Here is a 26,345-nt window from a genome sequence, read left to right on the forward strand (position 1 = left end):
TTTTTGTCCTCTGGGATTTCAGGATAAGTCATCGGACCTCACAACCGTTTCCTGCCTTCCCTTGCCCACCCAGTGCCTCTCTCCCCATCTTTCCTCCCCCCCCCCTCGTGTCCATCCTCGATCTCCCTGCCTTCTTCACCCTGTCGAAATGTCGGCAAAAACTCTCCGCTACAATCAAATTTGCTTTAAATCATCACTGAACACCATTGTTGTCTCCGTCCTTCCTTTCCTGACTTCTGTCTCCATCAGAAATACAACCGTCCTTGTACTCATCGTTGCCCTAGTCCTCGTCCTTGTCTCCCCCCTCCTCCTCCTCTCTCAACAACATCGTCGTCATCCACCTCCTCCTCTCTACCAGCAAGTGCAATCGAATGTCCGTCTCCTCCCTTGATGGCAGATATTTTCACTCCCGCATTCGAAAGCAGCGATACCCTGGAAGGAGTGTGAAAAAAGGAGTCAAACAAGGCTATCAGCTCCTCACAATCTTGGCTGGAACTCGCAGAAATTGCTCTGTTTGCAAATTTTATCGTTTCCAGTTGTCGAGAACCCTTGATCAACATGGTTATCATCTTCGTTACCACCTGCACCACTCCTACCAACCCCATTGTGATCATGATCATTATCTATCATCCACATCATCTAAATCTATTATCATGATCTACTTTCGTGATCTACTATCATCATGTACCATCATCATCTACTATCATCATCTACTATCATCATCTACTATCATCATCCACTATCATCATCGTCGTCATTGTCATCATTATCTCATCTATCGTCTATCATTATTTTGTGTTGTTGCTGTTATCATCTCTTCCGTGACTACTACATTCGCACCAAGTTGTCCTTGGGTGTTCAATCCAAACGCGTACAGCTCTCCATACTCCCCGATAACTGCCAGTCACACCGTCAGAAGAACATCCGTTTCCTCCTTTCCCTCCTGTCCTCCCCCTCTCCTTTCTTCCCCTCGTTTCCTCCTCCGCTTCTCATTCGAACTCTTTCCCTCCTCCTCGTCCTCCTCTCTCTCGCTCCTCCCCTCTACCATCCTCCTCTTTGGTTTTCTGCCTCTTACCAAAACTGAATTGAGCCCCGCATCCGATACCCCTGCTCAATGTCATGCAAGAACCAAGAAGGTTAAAACCTTCACCGAGCCTTGTTGGTCAATGCCACAGCGAGAGGAGGCGACATGAAAGTTCTTCCTGCAGGTGAAGAAATTTGTCAGATAGTGAACACACCTCATGACCTTGTACTCTCTTTTCCTTGCCGGCAACCTTTGTCATATTCTTCTGCCCTCGTCATATCATCGTCCTGCTAACTCTCTAGCCTAACTACATCCTCTCCCTTTCTTTGTCTTCCTCCCTCCTCCTCCTCCTCCTCCCTCCTCCTCCTCCCTCTCTCTCGTCGCTCCTCCTTACTCTCCCTCCTCCCTCTGTCCTCTTTTCCGCTTTACCTGTCTGTCCCATGTCTGCATTTCCCCACGACAGCACCGCTCCCCCGGGCATCAGCGCAAGTCCGTGGGTCGTTCCCAGGCACAGGTCCACAGCTCCTCTCAGCGCCGCTACTTCCGCAGGCTCTGCTACGTACTGACTTATGTTGGCGTACCCCAGCCCCAGCTGCTGCAACTGGTTCCTCCCGAAGCCGAACACGCTTCCTCCTCGTGTCATGACCATGCTGAAGTCGAGCCCTGCAAAAACTCTCTTCACAGGGGACCCCAGCACCGACGCGGTGAGCCTGGAGGAGACGATGGGGGAGAAGAAATAGCATGGCTGCATCTGTGCGCATCCAGAGCAGGAAGAGCAGTGGCTTTGTTCGCAGCATCCGTTCCCCAGACATCCCTGGTTTGCCGATCCCCATGCAAACACAGTCCCGTCCTCTGCCAGGGCGAGGACGTGCTCGCTGCCGGCCGAGACGTCAACGATGATGGATTGCTCGCCGTTGGATCCCGAGATGTTGGGGAAGACAACCTGCAAAGGGCTCTTCTGACAGAAGATAGCTCCTCCCCCTGCCTGACAGTTGCCCTGAAGGCAAAGACTGGCTACCACCCCGAGGTTTCCTGTCGTGCAGTCTCCGAAGCTGTACAGTCTTCCTTCGGACGTGAGGATCAGAGAATACTCTCCCATCCCTCCTCCTCCTCCCACCCCCGTTACGACCTTGGTCACGTTCTTTCCTCGCCACCAAGTGTTCAACTGGTCGGACAGCGCTGGAGAGGATATTTTCGCCACATTCGAGTCCGTGCCGAGCTGGCCTCTCTCGTTCGACCCCCACACCCACACGTTGCTCTCACTCCTTGCTGCCACCTCGTCGCCCACTGCAAGGTCCATGCTGTTGCACAGGATACACACGAAGAGCAGTGACGACCAAAGGTGCATCGTTACACTCTGACTTAACAACATCCGGCGGTATCGTAGCAGCGCTCCTGCCTCCATCCGTCAAGTCCGAGGGATCAGCCCTCCTCTCGCCAAGGCTGAACCTTCACTGCCCCTTCCCTGGTCCTCTCCTCTTGACACTCAACAGGCGCCATCGCTACCTCGCCCTTCTGCAGCAACTACAGTCAAAGTAGGTCAAAGATACAACTTTATTGTAAACATCGAGCGGTAGCAGAATTCAGTACCACTGATGCGACTACAGTATGGAATATACAATTAATTTATGATTTGTATTGACTTTGGTACAGATCGAAACTGCCAACCTGGCAGTAATCTTAAAACTCTAAAACTCTCTGACCATCATCGACAGGTGTTGCTATGCCCTCCATCCACAAGGGCACTGAAACGGCGGTTGAGAAGTCGTTATCCTCGTTGTTGCAAACGTAACGGATATTACAACCGTCCTGGAATCACTGCAATGCTTCTTGTACCGGCTCCCCTCTCCCCCCCTCCTCGCGCCTCCCCCCGCCCCTGCTCTTCCTTGCCGCTCCCATCCTCGCAGTGAAGTGCTGCAAGGATCGTCTGGATCTGGTGGACTCGCCTCGTCCCGTCGGCCGGTCGCCATGTCAGTGTGGGGTCTCATCTGCTGCTCATTCAAGCGGCAACGCTTGCGTGAGAACTACACCTTCTGGAGTCAGAAGCAGAGAGACCTCGCAATCGCCGAGATTCACGCCAGACAGTTTCGCATCCAAGTGACTTCACTTAAAGGTTGCGATCTCAGCATGACATGGTCGCAGGTGTACGCGAGTATCGTAGCCGTCATCTCGGTGCTGACAGCAGTCCTCGTCTCCGAGATGTGCGGGGTTGGCTCACCGGACACTGAGGACCTCAAGACGTGGTCGGAGGCCGTCAAGAATCACACGATACTGCTGCAGTACAAGGAAGATGGAGGCTTCGCTTTCACCTCTTCCCAGCCATGCACAGCGAGTGCCAACACCCCCAAGCTGATCTGCTCGCTGTTGGCTGCTGTGAGCATCATGTTGCTGCTCGCCTACTATCAGCTTGAAGGGCGTCTAGACCATCTCATAGGCTCCAACTGGAGAGCCGAGCGAAAAACCATGTCAAGCTACCTCAAATCCATCTTTGGGTGGACTACTGAAAGCAAGCGATTTCAGGTCCTGCTGCTGGAAATAGCCATCAATGTCGTACACCCCTTTCCTTTCATGTCTTTGCAGTTCCTCACCAACTGCTACATCTTCCAAGTTGGCTTTTTCACTCGAGACTTCAGAACAGAGAGCCTCCTTTGCGGTATTTGGTGCGAAGAGTTTTTTGAACATGTTACCCCCTGAGTGAATACCTACAGTTTCATCAAGCTCTATCACATCTTTCGTTTGTACCGCCTGTTTACATTCAGACAACAGTATAACAAGGGGATCATAATCTCGTCTAAGATCCTCGGAGTCGACTTGACAAGAAACGAAATCCCGAACTCGGCAAAGTTTACCATGAAGGTTGAATGAACGTCCCACCTCTCATATTACTTCTCACATCTCAATTTTCAACTCTGAAGGCCACTCTGACACTTTGTCGCAGTTCGCGATCATGAAGCTCCCAGGGATCACGGCGCTGCTTTTCTTCGTCATGTACATCTGCGTGGTCTCCTACCTGCTTCGACTCGCAGAGGCTCCATTTCAAAAAGACCTCTACATCAACATCTGGAACCCAATGGTGTGTTCGTTCTTCTTTTCATGCCCGATGCTTACTTCTCTGTCTTCCAACCTTTAGTGGATGCTAATCGTTACGGTCTGATTTGTACGTCTTGCTCGCCGAGCACGACTGATGGCTTCACAGACGTTCGGTGTTGGGTACGGGGACTCAACACCCATCACTCTGCTGGGGAGGACTATCATATCGTTTGCAATAGCTTATTCTATGTGAGATGGCGCACCCAACAGGAGTCCAACACTTGACTTGAGTCCGCAGACTCTACTTGTCAACTGTAACAGCCATCTTCTGCGACGCTGGTCTGCTGATCTTTCCCGGAGGTGGCTGTCTAGTCTTGACGGTCGTTATGTGGTCAGTTGAGTTCAACAACAAGGAGAAGAGGATCTTTCTTAAGGTGCGAGTTTGTAAGGCTAGATGCCGTGTGTCTGATTGAGAGAGCTCGCAGATGGAAGAGGAGCAGTGGGAGTTTGAGAACGCGAAAGCAGCTGCAATCGTGATCCAGGTGATATCTTGCTTGCCGTCCTTCACATAGAATTCTCATCCAGATCCTCTACAGCGATTATGGCGAGGACAGGACCCAAAAGTAAAAGCCAAGGCCTTCATGCTCCAACGAAGCAAGGTCCTGCTACTGTTTGACATTGTTGTCTTCTGATTTGAATTCCTTACCAGTATCGCAAATGGAGGGAGAGGATGTACGGAGAAAAATGTTACAATTACTTGAGATCTGGTGAACACTCGCACGATGCCCAAGACGAGGAACTCAGGAAGACAAGCAGCAGGCTTGACGAGATAGAGAGCATGGTACCTTGTCCCAAGTGTAGACGGGAACTGATTTGGAGACTCTTGGCAGACAAATTCCTACATCGTAGAGCAGGCAAGGCTCAGAGAAGAATCTGCCCAGAAGCTGCAGAGGGTAGCGCACTACCTCCAGTTCATGCAGACAGCGGTACATGAACATTGCGATCTAATCAGCTTGTTCGCTTATTTCTTCCTCCTTCTCCTCTTCAAGGTCGGCAAGTGCCATCAAGCGCACAGCAAGACCTTTCAGGTTCGTTCAAGAATAATCGTCTGGAGCACCTGACACGTCGCTTGTACCAGCAAGACTTCGAGTCAAGAACAGAATCTCAGCGCTGGTTTGTAGACATTCTGACGGCAGACGAGCAAAAGTTGATCCGCCACATCATGACAGTGCACCAAGAGGTCTGGCTCGCCCTCGCCTCCTCCCTCGCCTTCTTCCTCGCGTCCTCCCCCGCCTCCTCCCCCGCCTCCTCAGATTCTCTTGCTCCATCGCGCGATTGGCGTCCGAGTGACCTGCGGCAGGTTCTTGCAGACGGGTCGAGCAACGAGCTGCAGGAAGAGAAGCTGAAGCTTCTCGTAGACGTGCTCTCCCTGCGGGTTGCCCTTCAAGGACACTGACTGTCGGTTTTCAGGCCTTCCATGCTTCGGTAGAGCTCATTCACGCTGTCCGTCCTAGGCTGGAGCGGCTGGAAGGGAGAGCCGTCGAGGGAAGCAGAAAGAACTTGGCAAGGATTCGATGATGTGAAGGATAGATGGGAGCAACGGCAAGGGAGGAGGGGCAGGATGCATCAGTAGCAGCTTGATCTTTGAGGGGCACTGACAAGATGTTTGCCACATGCGTATGTATAGATGTGTTTCATTAGTAAAGGTTGCTCGGTGGGCCAAGTTCAAAGGGAGCAGAGCCTGAGTCCCGGCCCGCTCGCAAAGATCAGATGCACGATGGCGTCTAAAGGTTCAGGTGCAGGCACAGGGGGTGTGTTACATCAAGAGTCCGATGCGAGGATAATCGTTGACGGTGCGACGGCGAGCAAGAGATGCTGCTACAGGGTGGAGAAGGAGGAAGGGAGGAGGGGGGTAGTAGGGAGGGGGTTGACAAGGGAGTAGGTGAAACAGAGGGAACATAGGAGCAGAAGAAATGGCTGAGAGTCAATGCTGACCTTACCTGCTATCATCGCGTGTCTCTTGCCCGAGCTAGTGAGAGCTCTCCCCTCCCCTCTTTCTCCTGTGTCTCCTCCCCTCTGTCTACTCTGACTCCTCTGTCTCCTTTGTCTCCTCTTCCTCTGTTTCTTCGCTCTCCTCGCTCTCCACTCTCTCGAAGTTCCATTGGAGGGACAGTCAGTGAAGGGACAGGAAGTGATGGGAGCAGAGGAATGTATGGAGGCCACAAGCAAGATTGTGGAGCAGAGGAATCGTTGACCAGCGACGTACAGATGAAGGAAGTGAAAGGGGATCTCGAAAGTCGTTCTCTCTGGCGTGGAGTAGTATGAGAGCAGCGAGGAAGAGAGAATTAATGGAGGGGCGAGAGAGATAGAACTGGACCACTACATCTAGAGGAGGGAGGAAGGGTGGGTGGGGGAGGGGGGGAGAAGGAGAGGGAGAGGACGTGCATGAAGGCAGGGCACAACCAGTGCTCGGTTGTTGCAGGGCCCCGGGAGTGCGGTAGAGCCTGGGGCATGTACGGAGCGAGCGGGGACTGGGAGGAGGAGGACGGAGGAGGAGGAAGGAGGAAGGAGGAAGAAGGAGGATACATGGTGATCCTGTCAGAGGTGATGTCATTGAAATGAGGCTTTTGCAGAGTCTCAGTCGGAGATCTCAACTTTGAACACCTGTGAGGACTTGGCCTTTAGAATATAGGAAATCTATAGTATATGTTCCACAAAGTTCCGATCTGATAGCGGTTTATGTTTTTTTCCCTAGGATAGAATCGGGAACATATGTAGCCTATGTGGAATTTTATAGTGCTTTTATTGGACTTTTTTCCCGCCAAGGTTCCAGTGTGTAATACCAATAACTCAATTTTAAACATTGTTTTTGTTATTTTTAATCCTTTGTCATTAAAAATGTACTTATACAAGTTTTGAAATGAAATTCCATAATGTTTCCTACAAAGATGCTTTCAATATTTCAATTAAAAAAAGATGATCAAATACAACTTTGAAATCACTGTGACATTTTCTATTAAAACAGTATTTACACAGTTACCTCTGGAGTTATATATATATTGCATTATCAGTACAAAAATATTTGACTTGTACCAGAATCAGATTTCAGTAGACGACACAAAAACAAAATCGTAAAATTGAAGATCAGACGAAGACCTGCTCTATAAAGAAAAAGTAGAATGATTCCTACGGGTTTAACAACTATATTTTCTTTCAAAACTATATAAACATTATATATGTTTATTTAAAATATTAAGGTACAAAATGGTCTCCAATGGGCTCTAATAATTCGTATTGAATTTAAGAACTGTTTTAGAGACTTTTTGCTTGCCGGGCCTCGCGCACCGTCCTCTCCCGCCATGGTAGCGGGACGACAGGGAAGCGGCATGCACACCTAGTTCTTCAGAGATTGAGGCCTCTTCTTCGTCCTCGTCCTCTTCCTCGTCGTCCTTCTCCTCCTCCCCTCATTTCTCTCCGTCCTGGTTCTTATTCCCTCTTCGCCTCCCTACCTTCTCTCCTTCACATCTCAAGCTTCGACTGCTGAACCTCTCCCAAGCTAAAAAGCAGCTCCCTACTTTCCGCGCCTTGATTTTCTGGTTGCTCTAGCTTATTGCGTGTCTCGTTTGGTTGTTGTGCCAAGTCCTTGAGCAGCAAAACAAAGTCTCTGTACGATGTCGTCCGAGCGTCTAGCAACCAAGGCTAGCAGGCTGGCTTCCCAGCAAGACGAAGAAAGGAGGATGCTGCAAGGAAACTTTCGTGTAGAGAGGCGACACGATGACACTGTGCACTGTGCTGAGGGTGTTCCTGAAGGTAATCCATGAAGCATTCTTGTCTCTGCTGTATCTTGTTTGCCTGTTTTCCGTGAACTTCGTTTCACTAACTGTTTGTGCCCTCAGGATGGAAGGTTTTTGCGCAAGTCGAAAATCAGACAGCTCAAGTCTATTTTGTGTCACCGTGTGGAAAGATCATGACTCGCATCGAGCAAGTGCAAGAATTTCTGCAGCACACATCAGGGGACATTGAGCACAAAGATCCCAGGAAGGGAGACATCATCGAGGCAGAGATGGAAAACCCTGTCAAGGATGGAGAAATCGAGTGGGTTAAGGGTGTTGTGAAGAAAGCCAACTTTCAAAAGAGAACCTTCAAGGTAGTGTTTAATATCCAAGAAGCCGATGAAGAAGGGTGCTGGGAGGAAGAATACTCTGTGAGATCACGAGTAATACCGTTTCTGCCCTGACATGTCTGTGTAGATGGATGCTATGGATGAATGGAGGTGGCCAAAGCTGACCATTGACATATTGCAAAAGTGCGCAGATAGTGTAGAACAGTCTTGTAGGGAAAGCCTGCATGAATCAGCCATTTACGACAAGAACGATGAGCAAACTGGATTAGAACATGCTGTTAAGGTAGAGGCAGCCGATGGTGAATCAGACAATCTGAAGAAGTCTGTTGAGGTAATTACAGCCCTTGCTTGTTGCATGTTTGATTGCCTCACCGTGAACATGCAGCTCTTCGGAAAGAGGTTTCGGATTAAACTTCTCCTCAACACACTAAAGAAGATGGATGGACTCGGGAATTTTGAGACGTTCAACCGTTGGAGTGATCTGGTGAGGAGAAGATGTACAATGATTGTCTCCTGATTGACACTCTTGAAATAGATGAATGCTTTGAAAATAGAACCCGAAAGCCTTGGACTGACTTATGAAAAAGTGAGATCAGTTCTGAAGAAGTTTTACAAGAAGCATTTGAACAAGTCTAAGGGAAAGGAGGGAACATCAGGCAAGTGGCCTGAAAGGTCTTCAATCAGTCCAATCAATAGTCCAGCTAAATCTCCGAAGTCAAAAGGCCGTCAAGTGGGGGATAGGCTTTCAGTGGGAATGGAGCTCGAAGCCGAGATGAGTAGTGAAAGTGGGGCTAAGGAATGGATGCGGGGCACTGTCACAGATATAAATCATAACAATCATACTTTTGAAATGGAATTCAACGTGCAAACAAGGGATGAAGTTGGAAACTGGAAAGAAGTGTACAAGTTTCAGGAGGTTGACAAGGAATGGAGATTTCCTTCGGTGGTTCGCGAACCGTCACCGACAACAGTGCAAGAATCCAGTGTGACAGACTGGCATGAAGTGTCAGTAGACAGTGAACAAAACCATTCCGCCGAACTTGCTTCACTGGAACCTACAGACATTCAAACGGGATCGATTGATGTAAGCCGCTGCAGCTGCTGTTGTCTTGATTTGTTGTTGACATCCCAAGCAGAGCATCGAAGTAGCTGGGAGACATTGTAAATATGAAGACTTGTACAAGATCGTGAATGAGTTGGGTGGTTTCTCTGTTGTCGATAGCGCAAGGAAGTGGGCGCAAGTGGTACTCATGCTTATGCGCTCATTACTATCTTGTCTAATCTTGTTGCAGGCACGTGCTTTGAATGTGAACACAAGATTGCATCGAACGGCTGGTTCCAAGATTAAAGCCTTTTACAAGAGTTTTCATTTCCCCTCCCCGTCGGTTGCGTGCAAGGAAGATCCCGAGACTGAAGAAATTAGTAACAAGATACAAGTTGGAATGGAAATTGAAGCAGAAATGGAAGATGGCAAAGGTGGAACAGAGTGGATTCGTGGAAAGATTACAAAACATGATAAGAAGAAAAAGTCTTTACATGTATTCTTCACTGTTCAAACTGAGACGGAAATCGGGGAATGGACCGATGAATACAGAATTGAAGACTATGGCACGGAATGGCGTTTCATTACACAAAACGAAGATACAATCGAAATATGTGAAATAACTGAATCACAAATAGATCAAGACGAAGGAACCGATCCTAAGCTTGAGGAAATACCAGATGAAGCTATTCGAGTGAGTGATGTGAGACCGATCATGGTTTGTTGATGACCCTGATTGCGCAGATATGCTCAGTTAATATCAGACTCCGTAAGTTGTTCCACCTTGTCTACAATGAGGGTGGTCCTGACAGTTGCACCAATAATAAGAGATGGACATCAATTGTAAGATGGGGGTGGCGAGAGCTTGCCGATGGTGACTTTGGTGCAGGCTAAGAAGCTGACAATAGACCCAAAGAAGTTCACCAACTGTGCATTTCTGATGAAGAAGACCTACATGCACCACATCTACCCACTCGTCGATGATGTCAACACAAGGTGGCCACAGCCTGATGACGAAGTGTTGGTGAATGTGTCAGAGAATGGAAGGGAACATTGGAGAGTCGGAAAAGTCACATCTGTCGAGTCGTCCCTACGGACTTTCATGGTTAGGATGCATCGGTCAACAGGGCCAGAGACAGAGCATGAAAATCAAGACCTCTCACATCAAGAAGGCTCCCCTATGAAGCTCGATGCAAAAACGGAAAGCATGGAACCCTTCTCAGAGGTTGGGCCATTGAGGATGTCTTACTTGAACCGGGAATGGAAACGGGTCGACTCAGCTGAGGAGAAGGATATCAAGACTGAGGTGAAAGCGTTGACTCGAGCCTATGCTGTAGTCATCGTGAGACAGGACGATCAGAATCAATTACATAGTGACAAGAAGTCAAGCTCAACAAGTCGGAAGAAGCGCGATCGTGAGGTAAGAAAGTTTGCTGTCTCCGACTCCCACTGAAGAAACGAGCTAGAGTGTTTTGGACCTCAATGGTACTGCACTTCACTTTTCGCCTGATCACAACTTGAAAAGCTCGCGAAAGGTTTTCAGTTCTTTGGTTTCCCTGTTCAAAATTCACCTCTTCCTAGGCAAAAGTTTTATCGCCTTTTGGTGAAATTGAGGCCAGTTCTTCATCGCCAAGCACTCGTGACGTCACACGAAGGGTGAGATGACGGCAATACCATTGAAGTTGGCTTACTTGACTGCAGGATACAAATGATGATATTCAGAATAAGATCAAATTTCAAGAATTTTTACAAACGCTGAAAGCCGGGATGCAGGTCGAAGTCAAGATTGACAATGACAACAGGACAAGACACTCTAAATGGAAAGTTGCAACAATCAAATTCATAAGTCATGCAAAACAGTATTTCAAGATTGAACTTGGGCCTGAAGATGGAGAGGCAATTGAGAAATATTATTTCTCCGAAGAAGGGACTCGGTGGAGAACGGTGGCCGTTGCCAAGAAAGAATCCGAGATTCAGACCTCAGTGCAAAGGTCAGGTGCCGCAAGGAAGAGGCAGGTGCCGTCAGTCGGGGCTGTGGTGGAGATTTTATTCAGTGATAACAAGTGGTATCGGGGTAAGGTAGTCTCAGAAGAACCAGGTGGCCTGTGGAGAGTTTGCTTCGAAGATGGGGACGAAGACACCTTTCAGTGGCCCGATCCGGAAGTCAGGATCATTTGCAAGAGCAGGAAAAGTCGAAGTGTGGGAAATGATCAAGAACTCAGCATGCAAGTAACAGAGATAAGAGTTGGTACACTCGTCAAGGTGAATTTTGCAGAACTTGCAAGATGATACCTGTTTGTCTTAGTTTGACCATCTTGTCAGGTACTATTTGATGACGGTGTACGGTACATCGGAACAGTTGTCACCAGGAACTGGCAAACCAATGAGATCACGGTAATCTTTGAAGATGGCGAGAAGCACGAGATCGAGTTGCCTTGTGCTGACATTCAGATCGCCTCGCACGCGAAAGAGCTGGAGGAATTTCAGGCTAGCATGGACCCAGATTCATCGGAAGGAAATGCTCCCTGGTGGTTCAGCTACCCTCGAAGACATGTACTGGAAGTGCAGTCGGAGGACGATATTTGCCCCTGGAAGAGTGTGGTGATTAGACCTCCGAGAAAGCAGAGAAGAGCTCGGGTATCGGCTGCAAGATCCAGAGGTGATACCAACCAGTCACAACAGACGCAGGAGGCAACAAGTGCTGAAAATACTCCTGATGCTTCGGCGCTCCGAAAGATTGGAAGAAAGAAAAGGCTCGAGAGTAGAGATGAATTGGAGAATGCAGAAGGAAAGTCAGGACAGCGGAGGAGCATTTCTTCGTATCAAGGGGATGCTGATGCTGGGCGAGGCAGTGAACGTAAAAAGGAAGATAGGAAGAAAGAGAAGGAAGAGAAGCGAAAAGACAAAGAAGCAGGAACCAAGAAACCCCAAAAGAAAAAGGATCCGAGCATGCAAGTTGAGAAGCAGCTGGAGACTTTCCTCAATCAATCATCTAAAAGATCCGGTGCTCCACGTGAGCTCGAGAAGTTGTTCCTCCAAGAAACACCCTCAAAGCTTCAAGAAGATGAAGACACATCTGACTTTGTGGATGCTCTTTGCCTGTACATGCCGCCGACCGACCTGCTGAACACCAAAGACTTCTGCTTGATTTGCGGCAGCTCGTCAGACCGAGACGACTTTCTATTCTGCAGGGATTGTGGAGACTCATTCCACAAGTACTGTTTCGACCTCACCTTGAAGATTCCCCCAGAGAAGCGGAACATGTGGAGATGTCCGGCTTGTAGGATCTGCGAGGTGTGCAAAGGCGAGGAGAACTGGGACGAGATGCTCTGCTGTGATGAGTGCGACAGAGGGTTCCACATCTACTGCTTGAGGCCTCCTCTGAAGCAGATCCCAGCGGAGGGCTGGAGGTGCAGCGAGTGTGTCCGTTGCCTGAGCTGTGGCTCCAAGACCCCCGGGCCCAAGGGGAGCGATCGGTGGCGAAAGGACTACACCTTGTGCAGTTCGTGCTGGGTGGAGTATGAGAAGAAGAACTACTGCCCGATCTGCAAAGTCGTCACCTCCTCCAAGGACATCAAGATGGTCAACTGTGACTCGTGCCAGATGTGGGTGCACGTAACGTGCGGTGGGATCGACAATGCGACGTACAACAAGATGGCTGAGGCCGAAGAAGATGTGCCATGGGACTGCCCGCGGTGTCGAGGAGAAATCGAAGTGTCTGACGATGACATGGACGAGCGATATCCACTCCCTGGGCCTGCCAAGGTCATTCAAACCCAGCAGAATCTGGAGGAATTTTGCACTGCCAAGGTGAAGGAACTGAGCAAACTGTGCGAGGCCGTTGAGCAATCCTTTCGAGCTGGTGACGCTAAGGAGGGTCAGCAAGAGCAGGAAGGGGATGGCACACCAGATGCCAAGACACAAGGAGCTGAGAAGAATGGGGATGCAAAGATGTCAGAAGCCGACAAGGATGATGATGTTAAGATGTCAGAAACTGAGAAGGAAGACTTCCAGGTTGGTCAAGCTGAGGACAAAGATAACTCGAAGACGTCAGAAGTTGAGGAGAAAGACGATACAGAGATGTCAGAAAATAAGAAGAAAGATGTTTCAGACATGTCAGAAGATAAGAAGAAAGATGTTTCAGAGATGTCAGAAGATCAGAAGAAAGAGGATACACAGATGTCAGAAGATCAGAAGACAGAGGATCCGAAGACGTCAGAAGCTGAGAACAAGGCCGAGGATGTCTCCCCACCGGAGACGACTGCTCGAACTAACGGTGATCAGATGGAAATCACCGAGGTCATAAAGGATGACGAGAAGATTTCACAAGGAGAATCTGTTGAGAGAGTGGAGTCGACCGATGACGTGACGCCGAAATCTCAGAGCAAAGAATCTCAAGATTCTCCCGCACCTGTTGCTGAACCTGCCTCTAAGGCACCGGAAACAAATGGTGTGTCTCAGCAATGTAACGGAAGCGAGGGCCACGTAACGGTCAAAGAGCTGACACAATCGCCGTGCCCAAGTACGGAGCTCCGAGGCGACAGAGAAGTGAAGTTCGATGCTCCGAGACTTGACGCTACGATGCCGCGAGACGAGGATCGACGCCTTGAAGCGACTGCCCCGCCTCAGAATGTCACGGTGTCTCCTCAGCCGCCGCCGGTGGGAGTTCAAGGCAGCAACAGGATCCCAGCACAGGGCGAGGCGTCGAAACAAGAGGATAGCAATGAAGACCAAGTGAATGAGTCGGCGTCATCCCCCAATTTGACCGAGAACCCACAAAAGTTTCAACCGTCGGGTGATCAAATGTTGAAAAGCTCCCAGGAATCAGCCGAAACCAGTCAAATCAAGGATGACCCAGCAGGAATTGAGGAAAAGCAAAATCAAGATCAAGATGCGTTGCCAGTGGCCGATGAGCAGGACGAGACGGAACGTGAAAGCAAGGGCAGCATGATGGAGGTGGATGATAATGACGATCAGCTGCTGCGACGGCAGAAAATTGTAGCTATCGGGCAGATCAAGAGAGAGTTACACCGATTGGAAAGGAACATTGACCGGCATAAGTATCTGAATTTGATGGATTTCTATGGCGACGTCCAGCTAGCTCTGAACAAGTCAAAGATGCCTGCGTCTATCGAGAAGTGGATCGCAGAACTGCGGTCAAAGGCTGACGAGGCCATGCAGGATGCGGCTAGGAGGAGCGCAGCATCGATAAAAGAGCAATTTTCCCCGCAGATCTTGAACAAGAATCGGGTTTGGGCGGTAGAATTGCCTGCGTTTCAGCTCTCCGAGTTTGGTTCAGGAAGCCCGAATGAAATGTACGGACAAGACTCTGCGTCCAAGCGCCTGTACAGGACTAAGAAAGGCATGGATGTTGAATTCAATGCCGGAAACGCTTCGAACAAGAACCTTGAATTCAAATGTAGACTCTTTGCGACGCGGGTGAGGTTGAGTTTGGGGGCAGAGTCAAATGTCTACCAGCAAGTTCTTCAGGTCTGTGACACAGTAGACTGGAATATTATCACTGTCGAGAAATTGTTCGCCGTTCTCAAACAGATTCTTTGCCGGAACATCGACCTGCTCAAGTTGTTTCAAAGCATCATGGTCTCCAGGTGTTTCGAGATGCAACCTTCATCGCAGGGCTACACTCCACTCAAAAGATCACAACAAGAGCAAGCCATGCAGTTTTGTACCGAGGTGCAGAAGCTGTATGGGAAGCATTCCGATGTCTACCGTCAGTTCTTGCAGATCATGCACAACTATGCCGAGCAGGGTCGAAACACAGGCAGGACGGTACAAGAAATCCGCGCGCTGTTCTACGACCAGCCAAGTCTGATCTACGGTTTCAGAGAGTTTTTGCCTGCTCCGTTTCAAGGGCAATGCCTTCCAGTCTGTTTTCTTGACAAGACACAAAAAACTGCGGACAAAGCCAGCGCTGCTGCCAAGACTGCCAAACCTGCAGGTGTCGCAGCAGGGTCTATCCCTTCGCAACACAGTCAACCCGCTCCTCCTCAGCACAGTCAGCATGTTTCATCGATGGCCCAAGATCAGCCTCAACGAACGCCTTTCGCAAGAATTGAGCAGCGAGGTCATGTGCAAGCGGGAAGGCCCGGCAGTGCATCGTTCACTGGAGGCGCGTTCGCCCCTCATACCCATACTCAATATCATCCCAGCTCGCAAGTGTACGGCATGAAGCAAGGAGATCAGTTCTTGGGAACAGCCTCGGCGAGCTCAGGGCCGATGAAAAGCTTTGGTAGTCAACCTTCGACCCAGACCGCGACATTTCCCCAGAATACTGCCTGTTCACCGTATGGCGCCAGACCTACCAGCTTACCCAACATGAACTCCAACATGAACGCCAGCAATGCTTTCAAGACAAACATGGGACCAGCACAGAATGTAGCGCTGAACAGCATGCAGCAAGGGGTAAGGAGATAGCTATGTGTTCTCTCTGGGTTCTTCTGACTTGTTATAGCAGACTGCTTTCTCCAGTGCGAGCCAGCAGCAGGCTGGAGGTTGGGCTCCCAGCAATCCACATCGAGAGCCACCTAGTCACGAGCAAATGTCGAGACAGCAGCAGCAGCAGCAGCAGCTCCAGCAGCAGCAGCAGCAGCAGCAGCAGCAGCAGCTCCAGCAGCAGCAGCAGCAGCAGCTCCAGCAGCAGCAGCAGCAGCTCCAGCAGCAGCAGCAGCAGCAGCAGCAGCAGCAGCTCCAGCAGCAGCAGCTCCAGCAGCAGCAGCAGCAGCAGCAGCAGCATCTCCAGTATCAGCTCCAGCAGCAGCAGCAGCAGCAGCAGCAGCAGCCATCAGGACTTTCGAAAGGGACGAATCCGCTGCTCAGTCAGACAAGCAGCGGCCATCAGGGTCAGGCGGGCTTGCTTGACCAGTCCCAACAGAGGTTTCAACTCCGCGCTGATCAGAGTGCGCTGGATAGGCAGACCAGCGCCTTCGGCCTCGCTAAGAGACCTTCTGCTGCCGCTGACTCTACATGGCTCCTCAAGGGTCAGGACAACCGAATGGTGCCCAGCCCGGTCTCACTGGAGCAGCAGCGAGTGCCGCTATCGTCACAGGGTGAGCTGATTGATCGGAACACTCTCAACCTGACTTGCATGAGCAGGAGCCATGTCAGTGAACAAGTCTCCTGCCCCCGTTGTCTCGCCCGCCTCCATATCGAGTCGCGTTGGGCCCGCTTTCACTAACGTAGGCCACCAGAATGGGGTCGCCAACGTTCAGATGGCGGCGAACTCTCTGCTTGCGAAGCAGCAGCTCTCTTACTCGGACGCGGCGTCAGGGAACTTCGTTGCAGCAGCTCGTCCGGCAGACAACTTGAGCATGATCAACGCAACTAGAGATACGGGGGCTGTGAAGGACCAAAACCAACCCAACCTAGTGTTCGAGTCGATTCCACAAGTCGACGGGTGCGATCTGGACGATCAAGCTTCTCAAAGCTCTATGGACGAAACCGGCACAAGCAGCTTCAAACCGAGCCCCAGCAACTTTTCTACCTTGGTCTCGCATCAGCCCATGGCGCAGCAGCTCAACGGGCCGATGATGATGGCACACCAGACACAAGCTTTGCACACTCTATTGCAGCAGAACTCCGTCTCTCGCCCCCTGCTGTCTCAGACGTCGATCTCTCATCCGTCCTCCTTCCCCATGAACAGCTTGCAGCTGCAGACCTCGTTCTCCTCGGAGCTCCTGGCGTCAAAGCTGTCTCACATGAGTGCTCCGATGGTTTCTCTGCCGCAAGTTTCTCTCCCTGCTTCCCTCTCGCACATTGCGACGCCACATTCGTCCATGCCCCTTCTTGCAAGGCCACAGACGTCAGCATCTTCGGCGCTGGTCCTACAGACGGCACTGCCACAGCTTCAGTCTAGTCTGTCGCATCAGCAGCTGTCGCAGAACCTGCAGCTGGCACAGCATCATGCCGTCGGACAGCAGCGATCCATGGTTGGGGTGTCCCTCACGTCTTCTTACGATTCATCACTCAGACGTGAAGCCCCAGCGCTTGCACCAACAGCATCACCAGCTCCAGCTCCAGCTCCAGCTCCAGCTCCAGCTCCAGCTCCAACAGAGGAGGCATCTTCAGCCCCAACTGCTGGGGTCCCAGCTCAACCTCAGCAGGAACCGACAGCGCAGGAGGCTGCCTACGACTCCCCGAGAATGAGCTCGGAACGAACAAGGACAGAAAATGTACGTAACCGCCCGCTGCAATCGGAGAGAGCGGCTGCTCTGGCTTCGACCCGGGCCAGGAAGGAGAGTCCTCCTCCCCCGCACAACAAGCGCATCATCCGCGACGCTGTGATAGCTGGGGTGTCGGTGAAGAGTGAGGAGGTCAGGGCGATTGTCGATGAGCTGGGAGGGATGGGAATTTGCAACGAGCAGAGGCTGTGGCCTCAGGTGGCCAACAGGCTCAACATCGACAGGCAACGGTGTCACTCCTACTGCGCGAAGCTTCGAGGTCTGTACCTGGGATACAGCATGGAGCCTCCGAGGATCAGGAGCCGCCCCGAGACGAGGAACAGAGATACGGGAACGCCCGTGCATGGCAGGAAGGCGGGGCCGTCGATCAGCAAGCTTGTGAAGCAAGATCTGAACCTGAACGCTGAGGGAGGAGGAGACGTGAAAGCTGCACAGCCGAGCTCCGATGTCATCGGGACCCTCAAGACGGTCAGGGTGGACCGAGAGCCCTACGATTTCTTTATTCCCATCAAGGTTGGGACCAGCAACCGCTCCAAGTCGCTGCTGACGGCGAAGCCTCGGCTGCAACGGGCGGCCACCATGGCTCAGGCGCTCTGGGTTGAGAGCATCTTCGAGGCTGTGTCAAAGACGGAGGCGGCGCGGACGCGATGGCAGGAGAGGAACAAGAAGAAGGCCAAGGTGAGAGGATGGGACCTCAAGACTCTTGGCAGGCAGATCGAGAGCTGCTCCATCGCCCTCGGCATCCTGAAGCTCTCCAATGGAAAGCTGCAGTACCTGGGTGGCCACAGCCGAATCGCCTCCATCGAGTCCGTGCTGCCGAGTGGGCTGACGAGCCTGGAGGAGCACGAGGTGCGACGAGCTCTTATGCAGGTGAGCCCCAGCGCGTGTGGGCGCGACCCTCGAATCTGCTCGCTGTGCAAGATCAACGGAGACTGTGTGGTGCAAGGGCGACTCATCTACGTTGAGGTCGGCGTGTGGGCGCACGTGAACTGCCTGTGCTGGTCCAAGGGGATCTACGAGGTCCCGGTCAGGCGCAACGTGGGCAAGATCAGCATGCTGTGCAAGGTGCACGATGTGATCAAGAAGTCCCGCAAGAATCGCTGCGACTTCTGCGGGTGCATGGGGGCGACCGTTGAGTGCTCGTCAGTCAACTGCTGCTCGACGTCGCACTTCGGCTGCTCCGTGCTCAACGACTGGATGATGTTTGCGGAGCATCACGTGTTCTGTGCCAACTGCAAGGAGACGGAGGAGGTCCAGAAGCTGGGAGGGGCCGCCAACGCCTTCACTCCGCTGCACCTGAGCAAGCTCGGTGCTCGCCTCCTGCGGGTTATGCCTCGGACGAAGCCGAGGATGGAGGGGAGAGAGGCGGACAAGAAGAAGCTGATCCCCAAGAAGCGGAAGAACCCGGGAGAAGCTCCGGAAGGTCAGAAGAGCTCAGCCAAGAGCTTGACGTCGGAGGGAGAGAAGAGAAGTGGCGAACCCGGAGTGTGCGAGTCTCCTACGGCAGCCGCCGAGGACGTGAAGATGAAGGACGGAGAGGCTTTCAACGGCGGGGAAGGAGAGCGGCAGGGGACGGAGTCTTGCGGGCTGCCCTGCGTGAATGATCGGGAGTTTGACGAGGAGCTGGACGCGTACGAGAACAATCTCGTTACCAAGGTGGCGCAGGACCTGCAGCAGGGCAGCGTCATGGCTCGGGTGGGCTCGCTGACCGTCTACCGCCTGGGAAGGATCAAAGTTGACGACGACAACTTCCACTCGGAGCTCGCCATCTACCCCGTTGGCTACATGTCCACCCGACTCTTCTTCGCCCCCGGGGAGCTGCCGACCAAGGGCGGGCCGGCCGTGCGCCGGGTGCTCTACCGCTGTCAGATCCTCATGGACGAGGGGACCGGGAAACCCATGTTCTGCGTGTCGGTGAACGGGCTGACGTACAAGGCTGACAGCGCGTCGGTGGCGTGGGAGATGGCGACGAAGAGGAAGCTGAGGGAGAGGAAGAAGCTGAAGGTGCATGCCAACGAGGGTCAGTGCGACAACGTAACTGAGATGTTCATGGCGTGCTCCTACGCCATCGACGGTGACTACATGTTCGGCGTGACCGTCGGCCCCATCGCCATGGCGCTCGAGGCCCTGACGGAGTCGACGCTGCTCTTCAACTATCACTCTCGCTTCGGGATCTGGGGCAAGAACTACGTGCGGCTGAACCTTTCGGGGTGTGCGCGAGCCGAGCCGTTCAAGAGGAGGAAGAAGATGAGCACGGCAAAGGTCCTCCGGAACGCGGAGAACGAGGACGCGCGACCTGACGTCGCCAACGTGGGCAAGCCAGCCAAGGAGGAGGAGAGGAGTATCAAGGCCAAGTACTTGCAGCTGAGGAGCGAGCCGAGGACGGTGGTGAGAAGGAGCCCCATCCACAACCTCGGGTTGTTCGCTACGAGGAGGATCGACCGCAACGACATGGTGATCGAGTACGTCGGGGAGCTGATCCGACCCATCGTAGGCGACATTCGAGACGACCTGGCGCTGGAGAAGGGAAAGAGCACGTACATGTTTCGGCTCGACGACAACTACATCGTCGACGCCATGTTCGCGGGCAACGCGTCGCGCTTCATCAACCACTGCTGCGACCCCAACTGCTACTGCCAGGTGGTGACTGTGGATGGAGTGAAGCATATCGTGCTGTTTGCCATGCGGGACATAGAGGCGGACGAGGAGATCACCTACGACTACAAGCTCCCGATCGAAGAGGTCAAGGTCATCTGCCATTGCGGTTCCGCCAAGTGCCGCGGATACATGAACTAAGAGCCCTTCTTGCCTCCCCCTCCTCCTCCTCCTTCCCCTCCTCCTTCCCCTCCTCCTTCCCCTTCCCCTTTGAGTTCGCTATGTCGCAAGTTGTTTTCGTCTGCTGTTGTCTTTCTATTCATTCTCTCAACATTAAAGTTGCTCAAGACGGTTGTCGCGCCTGCCGAAAAGTTTCAACCTTACGTTTGACCTCCCCTCCCTCCCCTCCCTCTTGAATCTGCTCCCTCCCTCCAAGTCTCCCGCTCTCACTCACCTCAGGAGGCCTCGAGTCGGGGAACCTCCATACGCCATTTCCGACAAGAGTCTCGTGGTTAGGCCGCCTGTCGACCAGCTCAGCTCTCGATCCCAAAGTAGGAGGGAGAAGAAGATAAAGGAGAAGAGGGAGGAAGGAGGAGGGAGGAAGGAGGAGGGAGGAGGGAGGAGGGAAGGACTCACAGTTGTCGCCATATCCCCGTTGAGACCGGGTCCGAGTACCAGGCACCGTCCGCACCCAGCTGGCAGGGGACCATCTGCCCGCCGCTCCCCTCCCACTCGCACCACTGCGTCCTCCCCCGCTTGCGATATTTCCTGCCGTACACGGGCATTGTCGGCCACTTGACCTCCTCCTCGGACGAGCTGTCCTTCTTCTCCTCTTTCTTCTCCTCTTTCTCCTTCTCCTCCTCCTGCGCCTCCTGTGTGGCGTTCATCGGTGGATGCGAGCTTTCCCATTCCCGCGCGTATTTCTACAAGATCACAGTCAGTGATGTGAGCAAGAGCAGGAGGAGTAGGAAGTAGAAGAGGAGGAGGAGGAGGAGGAAGAGAGACAGGAGCGAAAAGGAAACGAGTAGAGGAGGAGGAGGAGACCGACCTTGACGAGCTCGTCCACTTCCTGCTTGCTGGGCTGCTTGTAGGAGGAAGAGAAATCTTGACCGAAGAACCTCCTCGCGTCCGAGTCAGGGATGGTGACTCCGTAGATCATCGCCAGCTCTTGCTGCCTGCCCTTCATCTCCTTCTTCTCCTGACTCTTCTCCTCCCCGCTGTCCCAGAACGAGCCCTGCAAGAGCGTGAGGTGCCGGAGGAGGAGGAGGAGGAGGAGGAGGAGGAGGAGGAGGAGGAGGAGGAGGAGGAGGAGGAGGAGGAGGAGGAGGAGGAGGAGGAGGAGGAGGAGGAGGCATCGCTACCTTGTTTCCTCGCACGATGACTGGAGCAGTATCCGGATTGAACGCATCTCGCTCTTTCACCAGATCTTCATGGCAGATCAGGGCAGCTGCCAGCCGAGCGAAGGAAGCAGGGAAAGGAGAGGCGACAGGAAAGAGAACAGGACACGGCAGGAGGGAGCAGGGGGCAGGCGACACAAGCAAGACGAGCAAGAGCAAGAGCAAGAGCAAGAGCAAGAGCAAGAGCAAGAGCAAGAGAAAGAGCAAGAGCAAGAGGAAGACAAAGAGGGACCAACCTGTCTCGTCCATGCAGTCGCCTGAGGCTCCTCCGCACGAGCTCTGCTTCTTCGCCTTGAGGTTCAGCACGGAGGTGTGAGCTCCGAGCTTCGCCTTGGTGAACTCTGAACCAGGTTGAGAAGCTGCTCAACACTATCACAAGGCCAACCTGGCGACCAGAAGGGATTTCCTCCCCGCTGCCCGCTCCAGGTTCCCAGCTTGCTGGGCTCAGGTATCCGCTGCTCGCCCTCCTCCTTCTGCAGGAGAAGATGAGGGCACAGTGGCTTGACAGAGGAAGAGGGGGGAGGGGGGGAGAAGCGGGAAGGGAGAGGAGGAGGTTGGGTCTCACATCCTTCTTGAAAGGATCCTGCCAGGTCTTCTGGCCCGTCTCGCGATTCTTCCAGAACTGCTCGCCCGAGGAAAGATCGATCTCCTTCTTCCAGTCGCACCCGGGAACCTGAGCAGCAGCTGAGACAGAGCTGGGCAGGGAGAGGCTCCTGCTACCTTTCCGAGGCCGTTGGTCTCCCGCGTGCACCTGGGAGGCAGCTGGGGTTTGAGCCACCTGATCTCGTTGGTCTCGTGGTTGAAAAAGAAGGTCGCGGGGCTGCCGTTAGCCGTGTTCGATCCGGAGGTCCAGAAGCTGCCGCGAGGGGCTCTGTCGACGAAGGTGCCCACGTCCTACGAGGAGAGAGACATAGAGAAATCAGACGATAAGGAGAAGACAAACGAAGAGCGGGTGTGAGGGGGAGGCGGGGGGGAAGAGCCGCACGGGGGAGGAGGGAGGAGGCTCAGCAACTACGCTGAAGGAGGAAGAAACTTTCTGACTCCAGCTAGGAGCAAGCAGACTCACCTTCCCGTGCAGATCTGCGTTGGCGTTGGGCAGAGGGGTCACGCCTTCCCCTTGCTGCCGTTGCACGCTCGCGTCAACTTTGAGCGGAGGCGTGTAGGCGTGCGGAGCTTCGGATCCCCCCGGATTGAACTGATCGATGGGGAGGGAGGAGCCGCGGGCGATGAGAAGGTCACCGAACGTCTCGATGTTTGCGGCCTTGCAGTCAAACCGCGTCCCCTTGTCGTCGGTCACCATGCAGTCCTCCTCGGAGACGCACTCCAGCCGGTCCGGGTCCTGCAGCTGCTTGATAAAACCGTTGAGCCTCTTGCATTCCGCCACGTAATCCGCCAGCTGGAACTGCTGGAGGGTCTGGTGGAGCGGGAAGCCGGTTGGCTCCTGGGGCTGTCTTGGCTTCTCAACCTTCCTCTTCCTCCATCCATACTGATCGACGATCCCTGAGCTCGCAGCAGACAGCTTCCTATAGCACGCCTTCTCCTCCTCGTTCCAGACTCTCCCCCGACGCTCGCACTCGACCCGCAGGTCGGACTTAACGAAGTCGAAGGGCCCGTGCGCAAGAGCTTTCAGGTGCGTCCTGATCTTGTTGCCCCACCTCACACACTCTCCGTGACGGGACATATGCGCCTTCCACTGATACTCCGGCCCCCTCGACAAGCAATCGGCCTTTAGGTCCACATAGTTCCACTCCAGCGGGTACGCGGGGAGTTTCTTGCTCCTCTTCCTCCTCGCCCTCCAGCCTCTCTGGTCTGCTCGGCCTGAGCTGTGGAGGAGAGAGACGCACCGACGTTTCTCCCCGTCCCACTTGAACTCGGAGATTCCTTTCCTGGCGTCCTGCTGGATTCGCAGGTGGCAAAGGTGCTCCACGTCGCTCCTCACGAAGCTCAGCTGGTCGAGGCTGTTGGACTTCGAGGCTGGAGGGTTTGCCTTGGCCCTCCACCCATACTGATCCACCTCTCCCTCCTCCCCCAGCACGTTCACGCACGCATGCTTGACCGCGTCCCACTGGTAAAACTTTCCTCCATGCTTCACATCCTTCATCTTGTCATAGCACTCTCGCTCGAGATCTTTCGTCTGATAGTCTAGCGTGTTATCCCGCATGTGAGGTGTCGGCGTCCTCCACCCGTACTGGTCAACCTCACCTGCAGGGATCACCATCTTGTAGTTGAACGGTCCTTCCGTCGCCTGACTCTCGGAGTCCCCGTCCCTGCTGCCCCAGGTCAAGGAGGGGATGGGTTTGCCCTCCTTCATGCAGCTGTGGCTATCAGCATCCCACGAGAACTTGTCTCCTCCTGACAGACAGGACTGCTTCATGTCAGCGTACTGGAACTCAAGCTGAGCATGCTCGGGGAGGTTCGACCAGGGTTCCTCAGGAGCGAACTGATCAGGAGTATCCTCAGCAGTCCCCTCGTAGTTCACGTAGAACTGGTTCTTGAAGTCGCTCAAATGATCCCATGGCTCTTGCGGCGAGAAGGCGTCATGCTCCTCGCTCTGGTGTAGCATCTCGACCCTTGACTGCGACTTGCCCGAATACCCCATGGCTTTCCTGTCGAAGTATGGTCGAAGCCAACGCTCCTGTGAGGACAGCATGGCGTCTGCAGAAAGAAGCCGCGTGTTGCCACCACTGGCTGCCTGCAGAGTTCTCATAGCATCATTCTCGTCTGCGCCGCCGATGTCCGCCTCACTCCTTTGCATGCCGTACATGGTGAAACCACCTGCCAATGTGCTGGCTCCCTGAGGGTCCTGCATGCTCAGCAGCAGCAGCAGCAAGCAGCAGGTGCTCATCATAGTCATGAGCACGATCGCCGCACTTCTTGTCGGCGCACGCGCCATCAGCATCCTCGTCAGCCCCGTCATCTGCCCCCCTCCTTCGCTACTGCTGCCATGGCGAACCGAAGAGCCACAGCCCTCATACAGCACAGGGCTCCGATCTGGGGCGGCCCCGAGCCGGCCTCAGGTCCCTTGCAACGGTATCAACGGACATGCAAGAGCGGTACGGTAGGGAACCCGATGATGGATGCGATAGTAACAGCGATGATGCTTCATGAAGCGAGCTGTGCTAACTTGAACTGTTGTTGAACATGTGAGTTAGCTTGCTCTTGGTCTCAGCTAGTTGTTCAGGTACTACAGCAGAGCAACGGCTGAGAACGAAGAACTAGTAGTGTCGGAGTGCAATGCAGATCAGATCAACTTGAGCACTTGTAGCATCGTGTCTTGATGTAAGGAAGTACCGTAGACCAGATAGCAACTAGAGAAAACAGGGAGGAGGCAACATGGATTCAAGACTTGTAGTCACAGTGGGCAGCAGAGCGAGCACTGTAGCGTCAGAAAGATGCAAACTTACTCGTAACTCTGACAGGTGCGGCTGAGATCACAGGAGCCTCATGAAACCTGATGATAGCACATGAAAATCAGATGAGAGAGTGACCAGATCATCACCGAGACAAGTTGACATGCAGGCGATCTTTGAGTCGGGGAGCTCGAACACTCCATCCTGCTGGGAGCTGCTGCAGAACGCGATGAGGAAGAAGGTGGGCAAGACTCGAGACCTCCTCGAATTCGCGATCAAAGTCCGATCGATCTTCGACGGGTTCGACGATGACGGGTCAGGGCAGATCAGCGCGGAGGAGCTGAGAAAGGCGCTGAGGTCGCTCGGGGTCAACGTGAGCGTGAAGGAGATGAACCTGCTGATGAAGCGCTTCGACCATAACGGCGATCAGTGCATCGACTTTCAGGAGTTCGAGGACATGGTCAAGGAGCTGATCCCTCCTCCCGAGTTCGACGTTGGCGGCATCTTCCTCGAGCAGAAGTTGAAGGTCAGGATGCGGGAGAGGGGAAGAGAGATGGTGGGAGGAGATGGGGAGCGGGGAGCGGGGAGAAGTGGAGAAGGGGGAGAAAGATGGGGAGGGAGAGGGAGAGAAGGACTGGGGGAGCGGAGGGGAGAAGAGAGGGGGGAGAGGGAGGGAGTGAGAGTGTGACGATCTCTGTGCCCTTGGCTGACTGGTGGTGGAGGCATCCTTCGAAAAGATGGACCTCAACGGGGACAAGACTCTGGACGCGGAAGAGATCAGGTGCTGCCGCTGCTCGGGGAGCGCGATGAGTGATGGGGGTGGAGCAGACTTGGACTGCAGGAGTTGGGCATTGACATGTCAGAGGAGCACCTGAAGCGAGTGATGGCAGTTGCAGACACGAGCGGGGATGGTACCGTGGACTACGACGAGTTCGTGCAGCTTTACTCCAAGTACCCCGTGAAGATTCAGAGTGAAGAGGAGCTTCTGCAGATCTCTCGCAAGTGGGAGCCACCAGAGATTCCCGTCAGGGACTGCAGGCCTCCCTGGAAGGATGACACGTGCAAACCTGGTGCTAGGGTGAGCCGAAACAGTTGTGTGCTGCAAAGCTGAGAAACTTGAGGAGGTCATGCTCATGGCATCCTGCCGCAGACTGCCTGGCTATCATAGGTACTTGTCTTGTGATCTCTACTCTCTCTCTCCCTAGTTTGCTCTCTGCCCGTCCCTGGCTCGCTCTCTCCCTTCACTCCCTCTCCTACCTCCCTCCCCTTCCTGCTCCATTCCCGGTATCCTCTCGTTCTCGGCCCCTCTGTTGCTCTTCTTCCGTCCATTTCTCCGTATCTCTTTCCGTAGATCTCCATCCTCTTTCCAAGCCTCTTGTTACAGGTATCAAGGAGTAGGCGTACTGACAAGGCCAGTGGAGGGACAGCCAGGGCGATGGTGAGCGAAGAATGCTGTTATTGTTTTAGGTTGACGGAGAAGAAGGTTTGTTCGATTCCCAGGCGTGTCAGAGGTTTTCATGAATGTGGGCAAGAATGGAATCTATGAATTGTCTCATATTCATTCGGACCTGGCCAAGGAAGGGGCG

The 26,345-nt window shown here is 53.2% G+C and overlaps 6 protein-coding genes across 6 annotated transcripts in view; 4 read left to right on the top strand and 2 right to left on the bottom strand.

Moving 5' to 3' along the window:
- Positions 1–2,372, bottom strand: part of GUITHDRAFT_103828 (hypothetical protein) — a gene marked incomplete at both ends in the record, with an annotated part of 6,704 nt that extends 4,332 nt beyond the window's left edge. Inside the window, 7 exons of the mRNA XM_005837527.1 lie at positions 205–280; positions 327–432; positions 482–548; positions 841–897; positions 1,076–1,107; positions 1,151–1,202; positions 1,454–2,372. Coding sequence (XP_005837584.1) covers positions 205–280; positions 327–432; positions 482–548; positions 841–897; positions 1,076–1,107; positions 1,151–1,202; positions 1,454–2,372 — 1,309 coding nt within the window. The remainder of the gene's footprint in view (positions 1–204; positions 281–326; positions 433–481; positions 549–840; positions 898–1,075; positions 1,108–1,150; positions 1,203–1,453) is intronic.
- A 620-nt stretch (positions 2,373–2,992) lies between these two features.
- Positions 2,993–5,632, top strand: GUITHDRAFT_135232 (hypothetical protein; the record flags this gene model as incomplete). The annotated part of the gene is made up of 14 exons (XM_005837528.1): positions 2,993–3,544; positions 3,605–3,684; positions 3,733–3,880; positions 3,963–4,097; positions 4,221–4,303; positions 4,353–4,488; positions 4,540–4,596; positions 4,651–4,713; positions 4,764–4,895; positions 4,969–5,040; positions 5,104–5,142; positions 5,193–5,294; positions 5,415–5,489; positions 5,525–5,632. 14 exons carry the CDS (start codon positions 2,993–2,995, stop codon positions 5,630–5,632), a joined length of 1,782 nt encoding a protein of 593 aa, XP_005837585.1.
- Positions 5,633–12,396: 6,764 nt separating this feature from the next.
- On the top strand, positions 12,397–12,843 carry GUITHDRAFT_60438 (hypothetical protein; the record flags this gene model as incomplete). Its single annotated transcript, XM_005837529.1, has 1 exon — positions 12,397–12,843. A coding segment is annotated over one exon (447 nt), but the record flags the coding sequence as incomplete, so codon positions are not given.
- A 6,821-nt stretch (positions 12,844–19,664) lies between these two features.
- On the top strand, positions 19,665–20,213 carry GUITHDRAFT_66907 (hypothetical protein; the record flags this gene model as incomplete). The annotated part of the gene is made up of 1 exon (XM_005837530.1): positions 19,665–20,213. One exon carries the CDS (start codon positions 19,665–19,667, stop codon positions 20,211–20,213), a length of 549 nt encoding a protein of 182 aa, XP_005837587.1.
- Positions 20,214–20,314: 101 nt separating this feature from the next.
- GUITHDRAFT_161837 (hypothetical protein) lies at positions 20,315–24,263 on the bottom strand (the record flags this gene model as incomplete). Its single annotated transcript, XM_005837531.1, has 10 exons — positions 20,315–20,373; positions 20,467–20,533; positions 20,649–20,935; positions 21,061–21,246; positions 21,374–21,438; positions 21,646–21,750; positions 21,795–21,882; positions 21,975–22,082; positions 22,130–22,303; positions 22,476–24,263. 10 exons carry the CDS (start codon positions 24,261–24,263, stop codon positions 20,356–20,358), a joined length of 2,886 nt encoding a protein of 961 aa, XP_005837588.1. The 3' UTR covers positions 20,315–20,355.
- Positions 24,264–25,051: 788 nt separating this feature from the next.
- GUITHDRAFT_53577 (hypothetical protein) lies at positions 25,052–25,696 on the top strand (the record flags this gene model as incomplete). The annotated part of the gene is made up of 3 exons (XM_005837532.1): positions 25,052–25,252; positions 25,482–25,540; positions 25,588–25,696. Coding segments are annotated over 3 exons (369 nt in total), but the record flags the coding sequence as incomplete, so codon positions are not given.
- Positions 25,697–26,345: the final 649 nt, after the last annotated feature.

Source organism: Guillardia theta (genome assembly GCF_000315625.1).
Source record: "Guillardia theta CCMP2712 unplaced genomic scaffold GUITHscaffold_14, whole genome shotgun sequence".
NCBI classification, from domain to species: domain Eukaryota; class Cryptophyceae; order Pyrenomonadales; family Geminigeraceae; genus Guillardia; species Guillardia theta.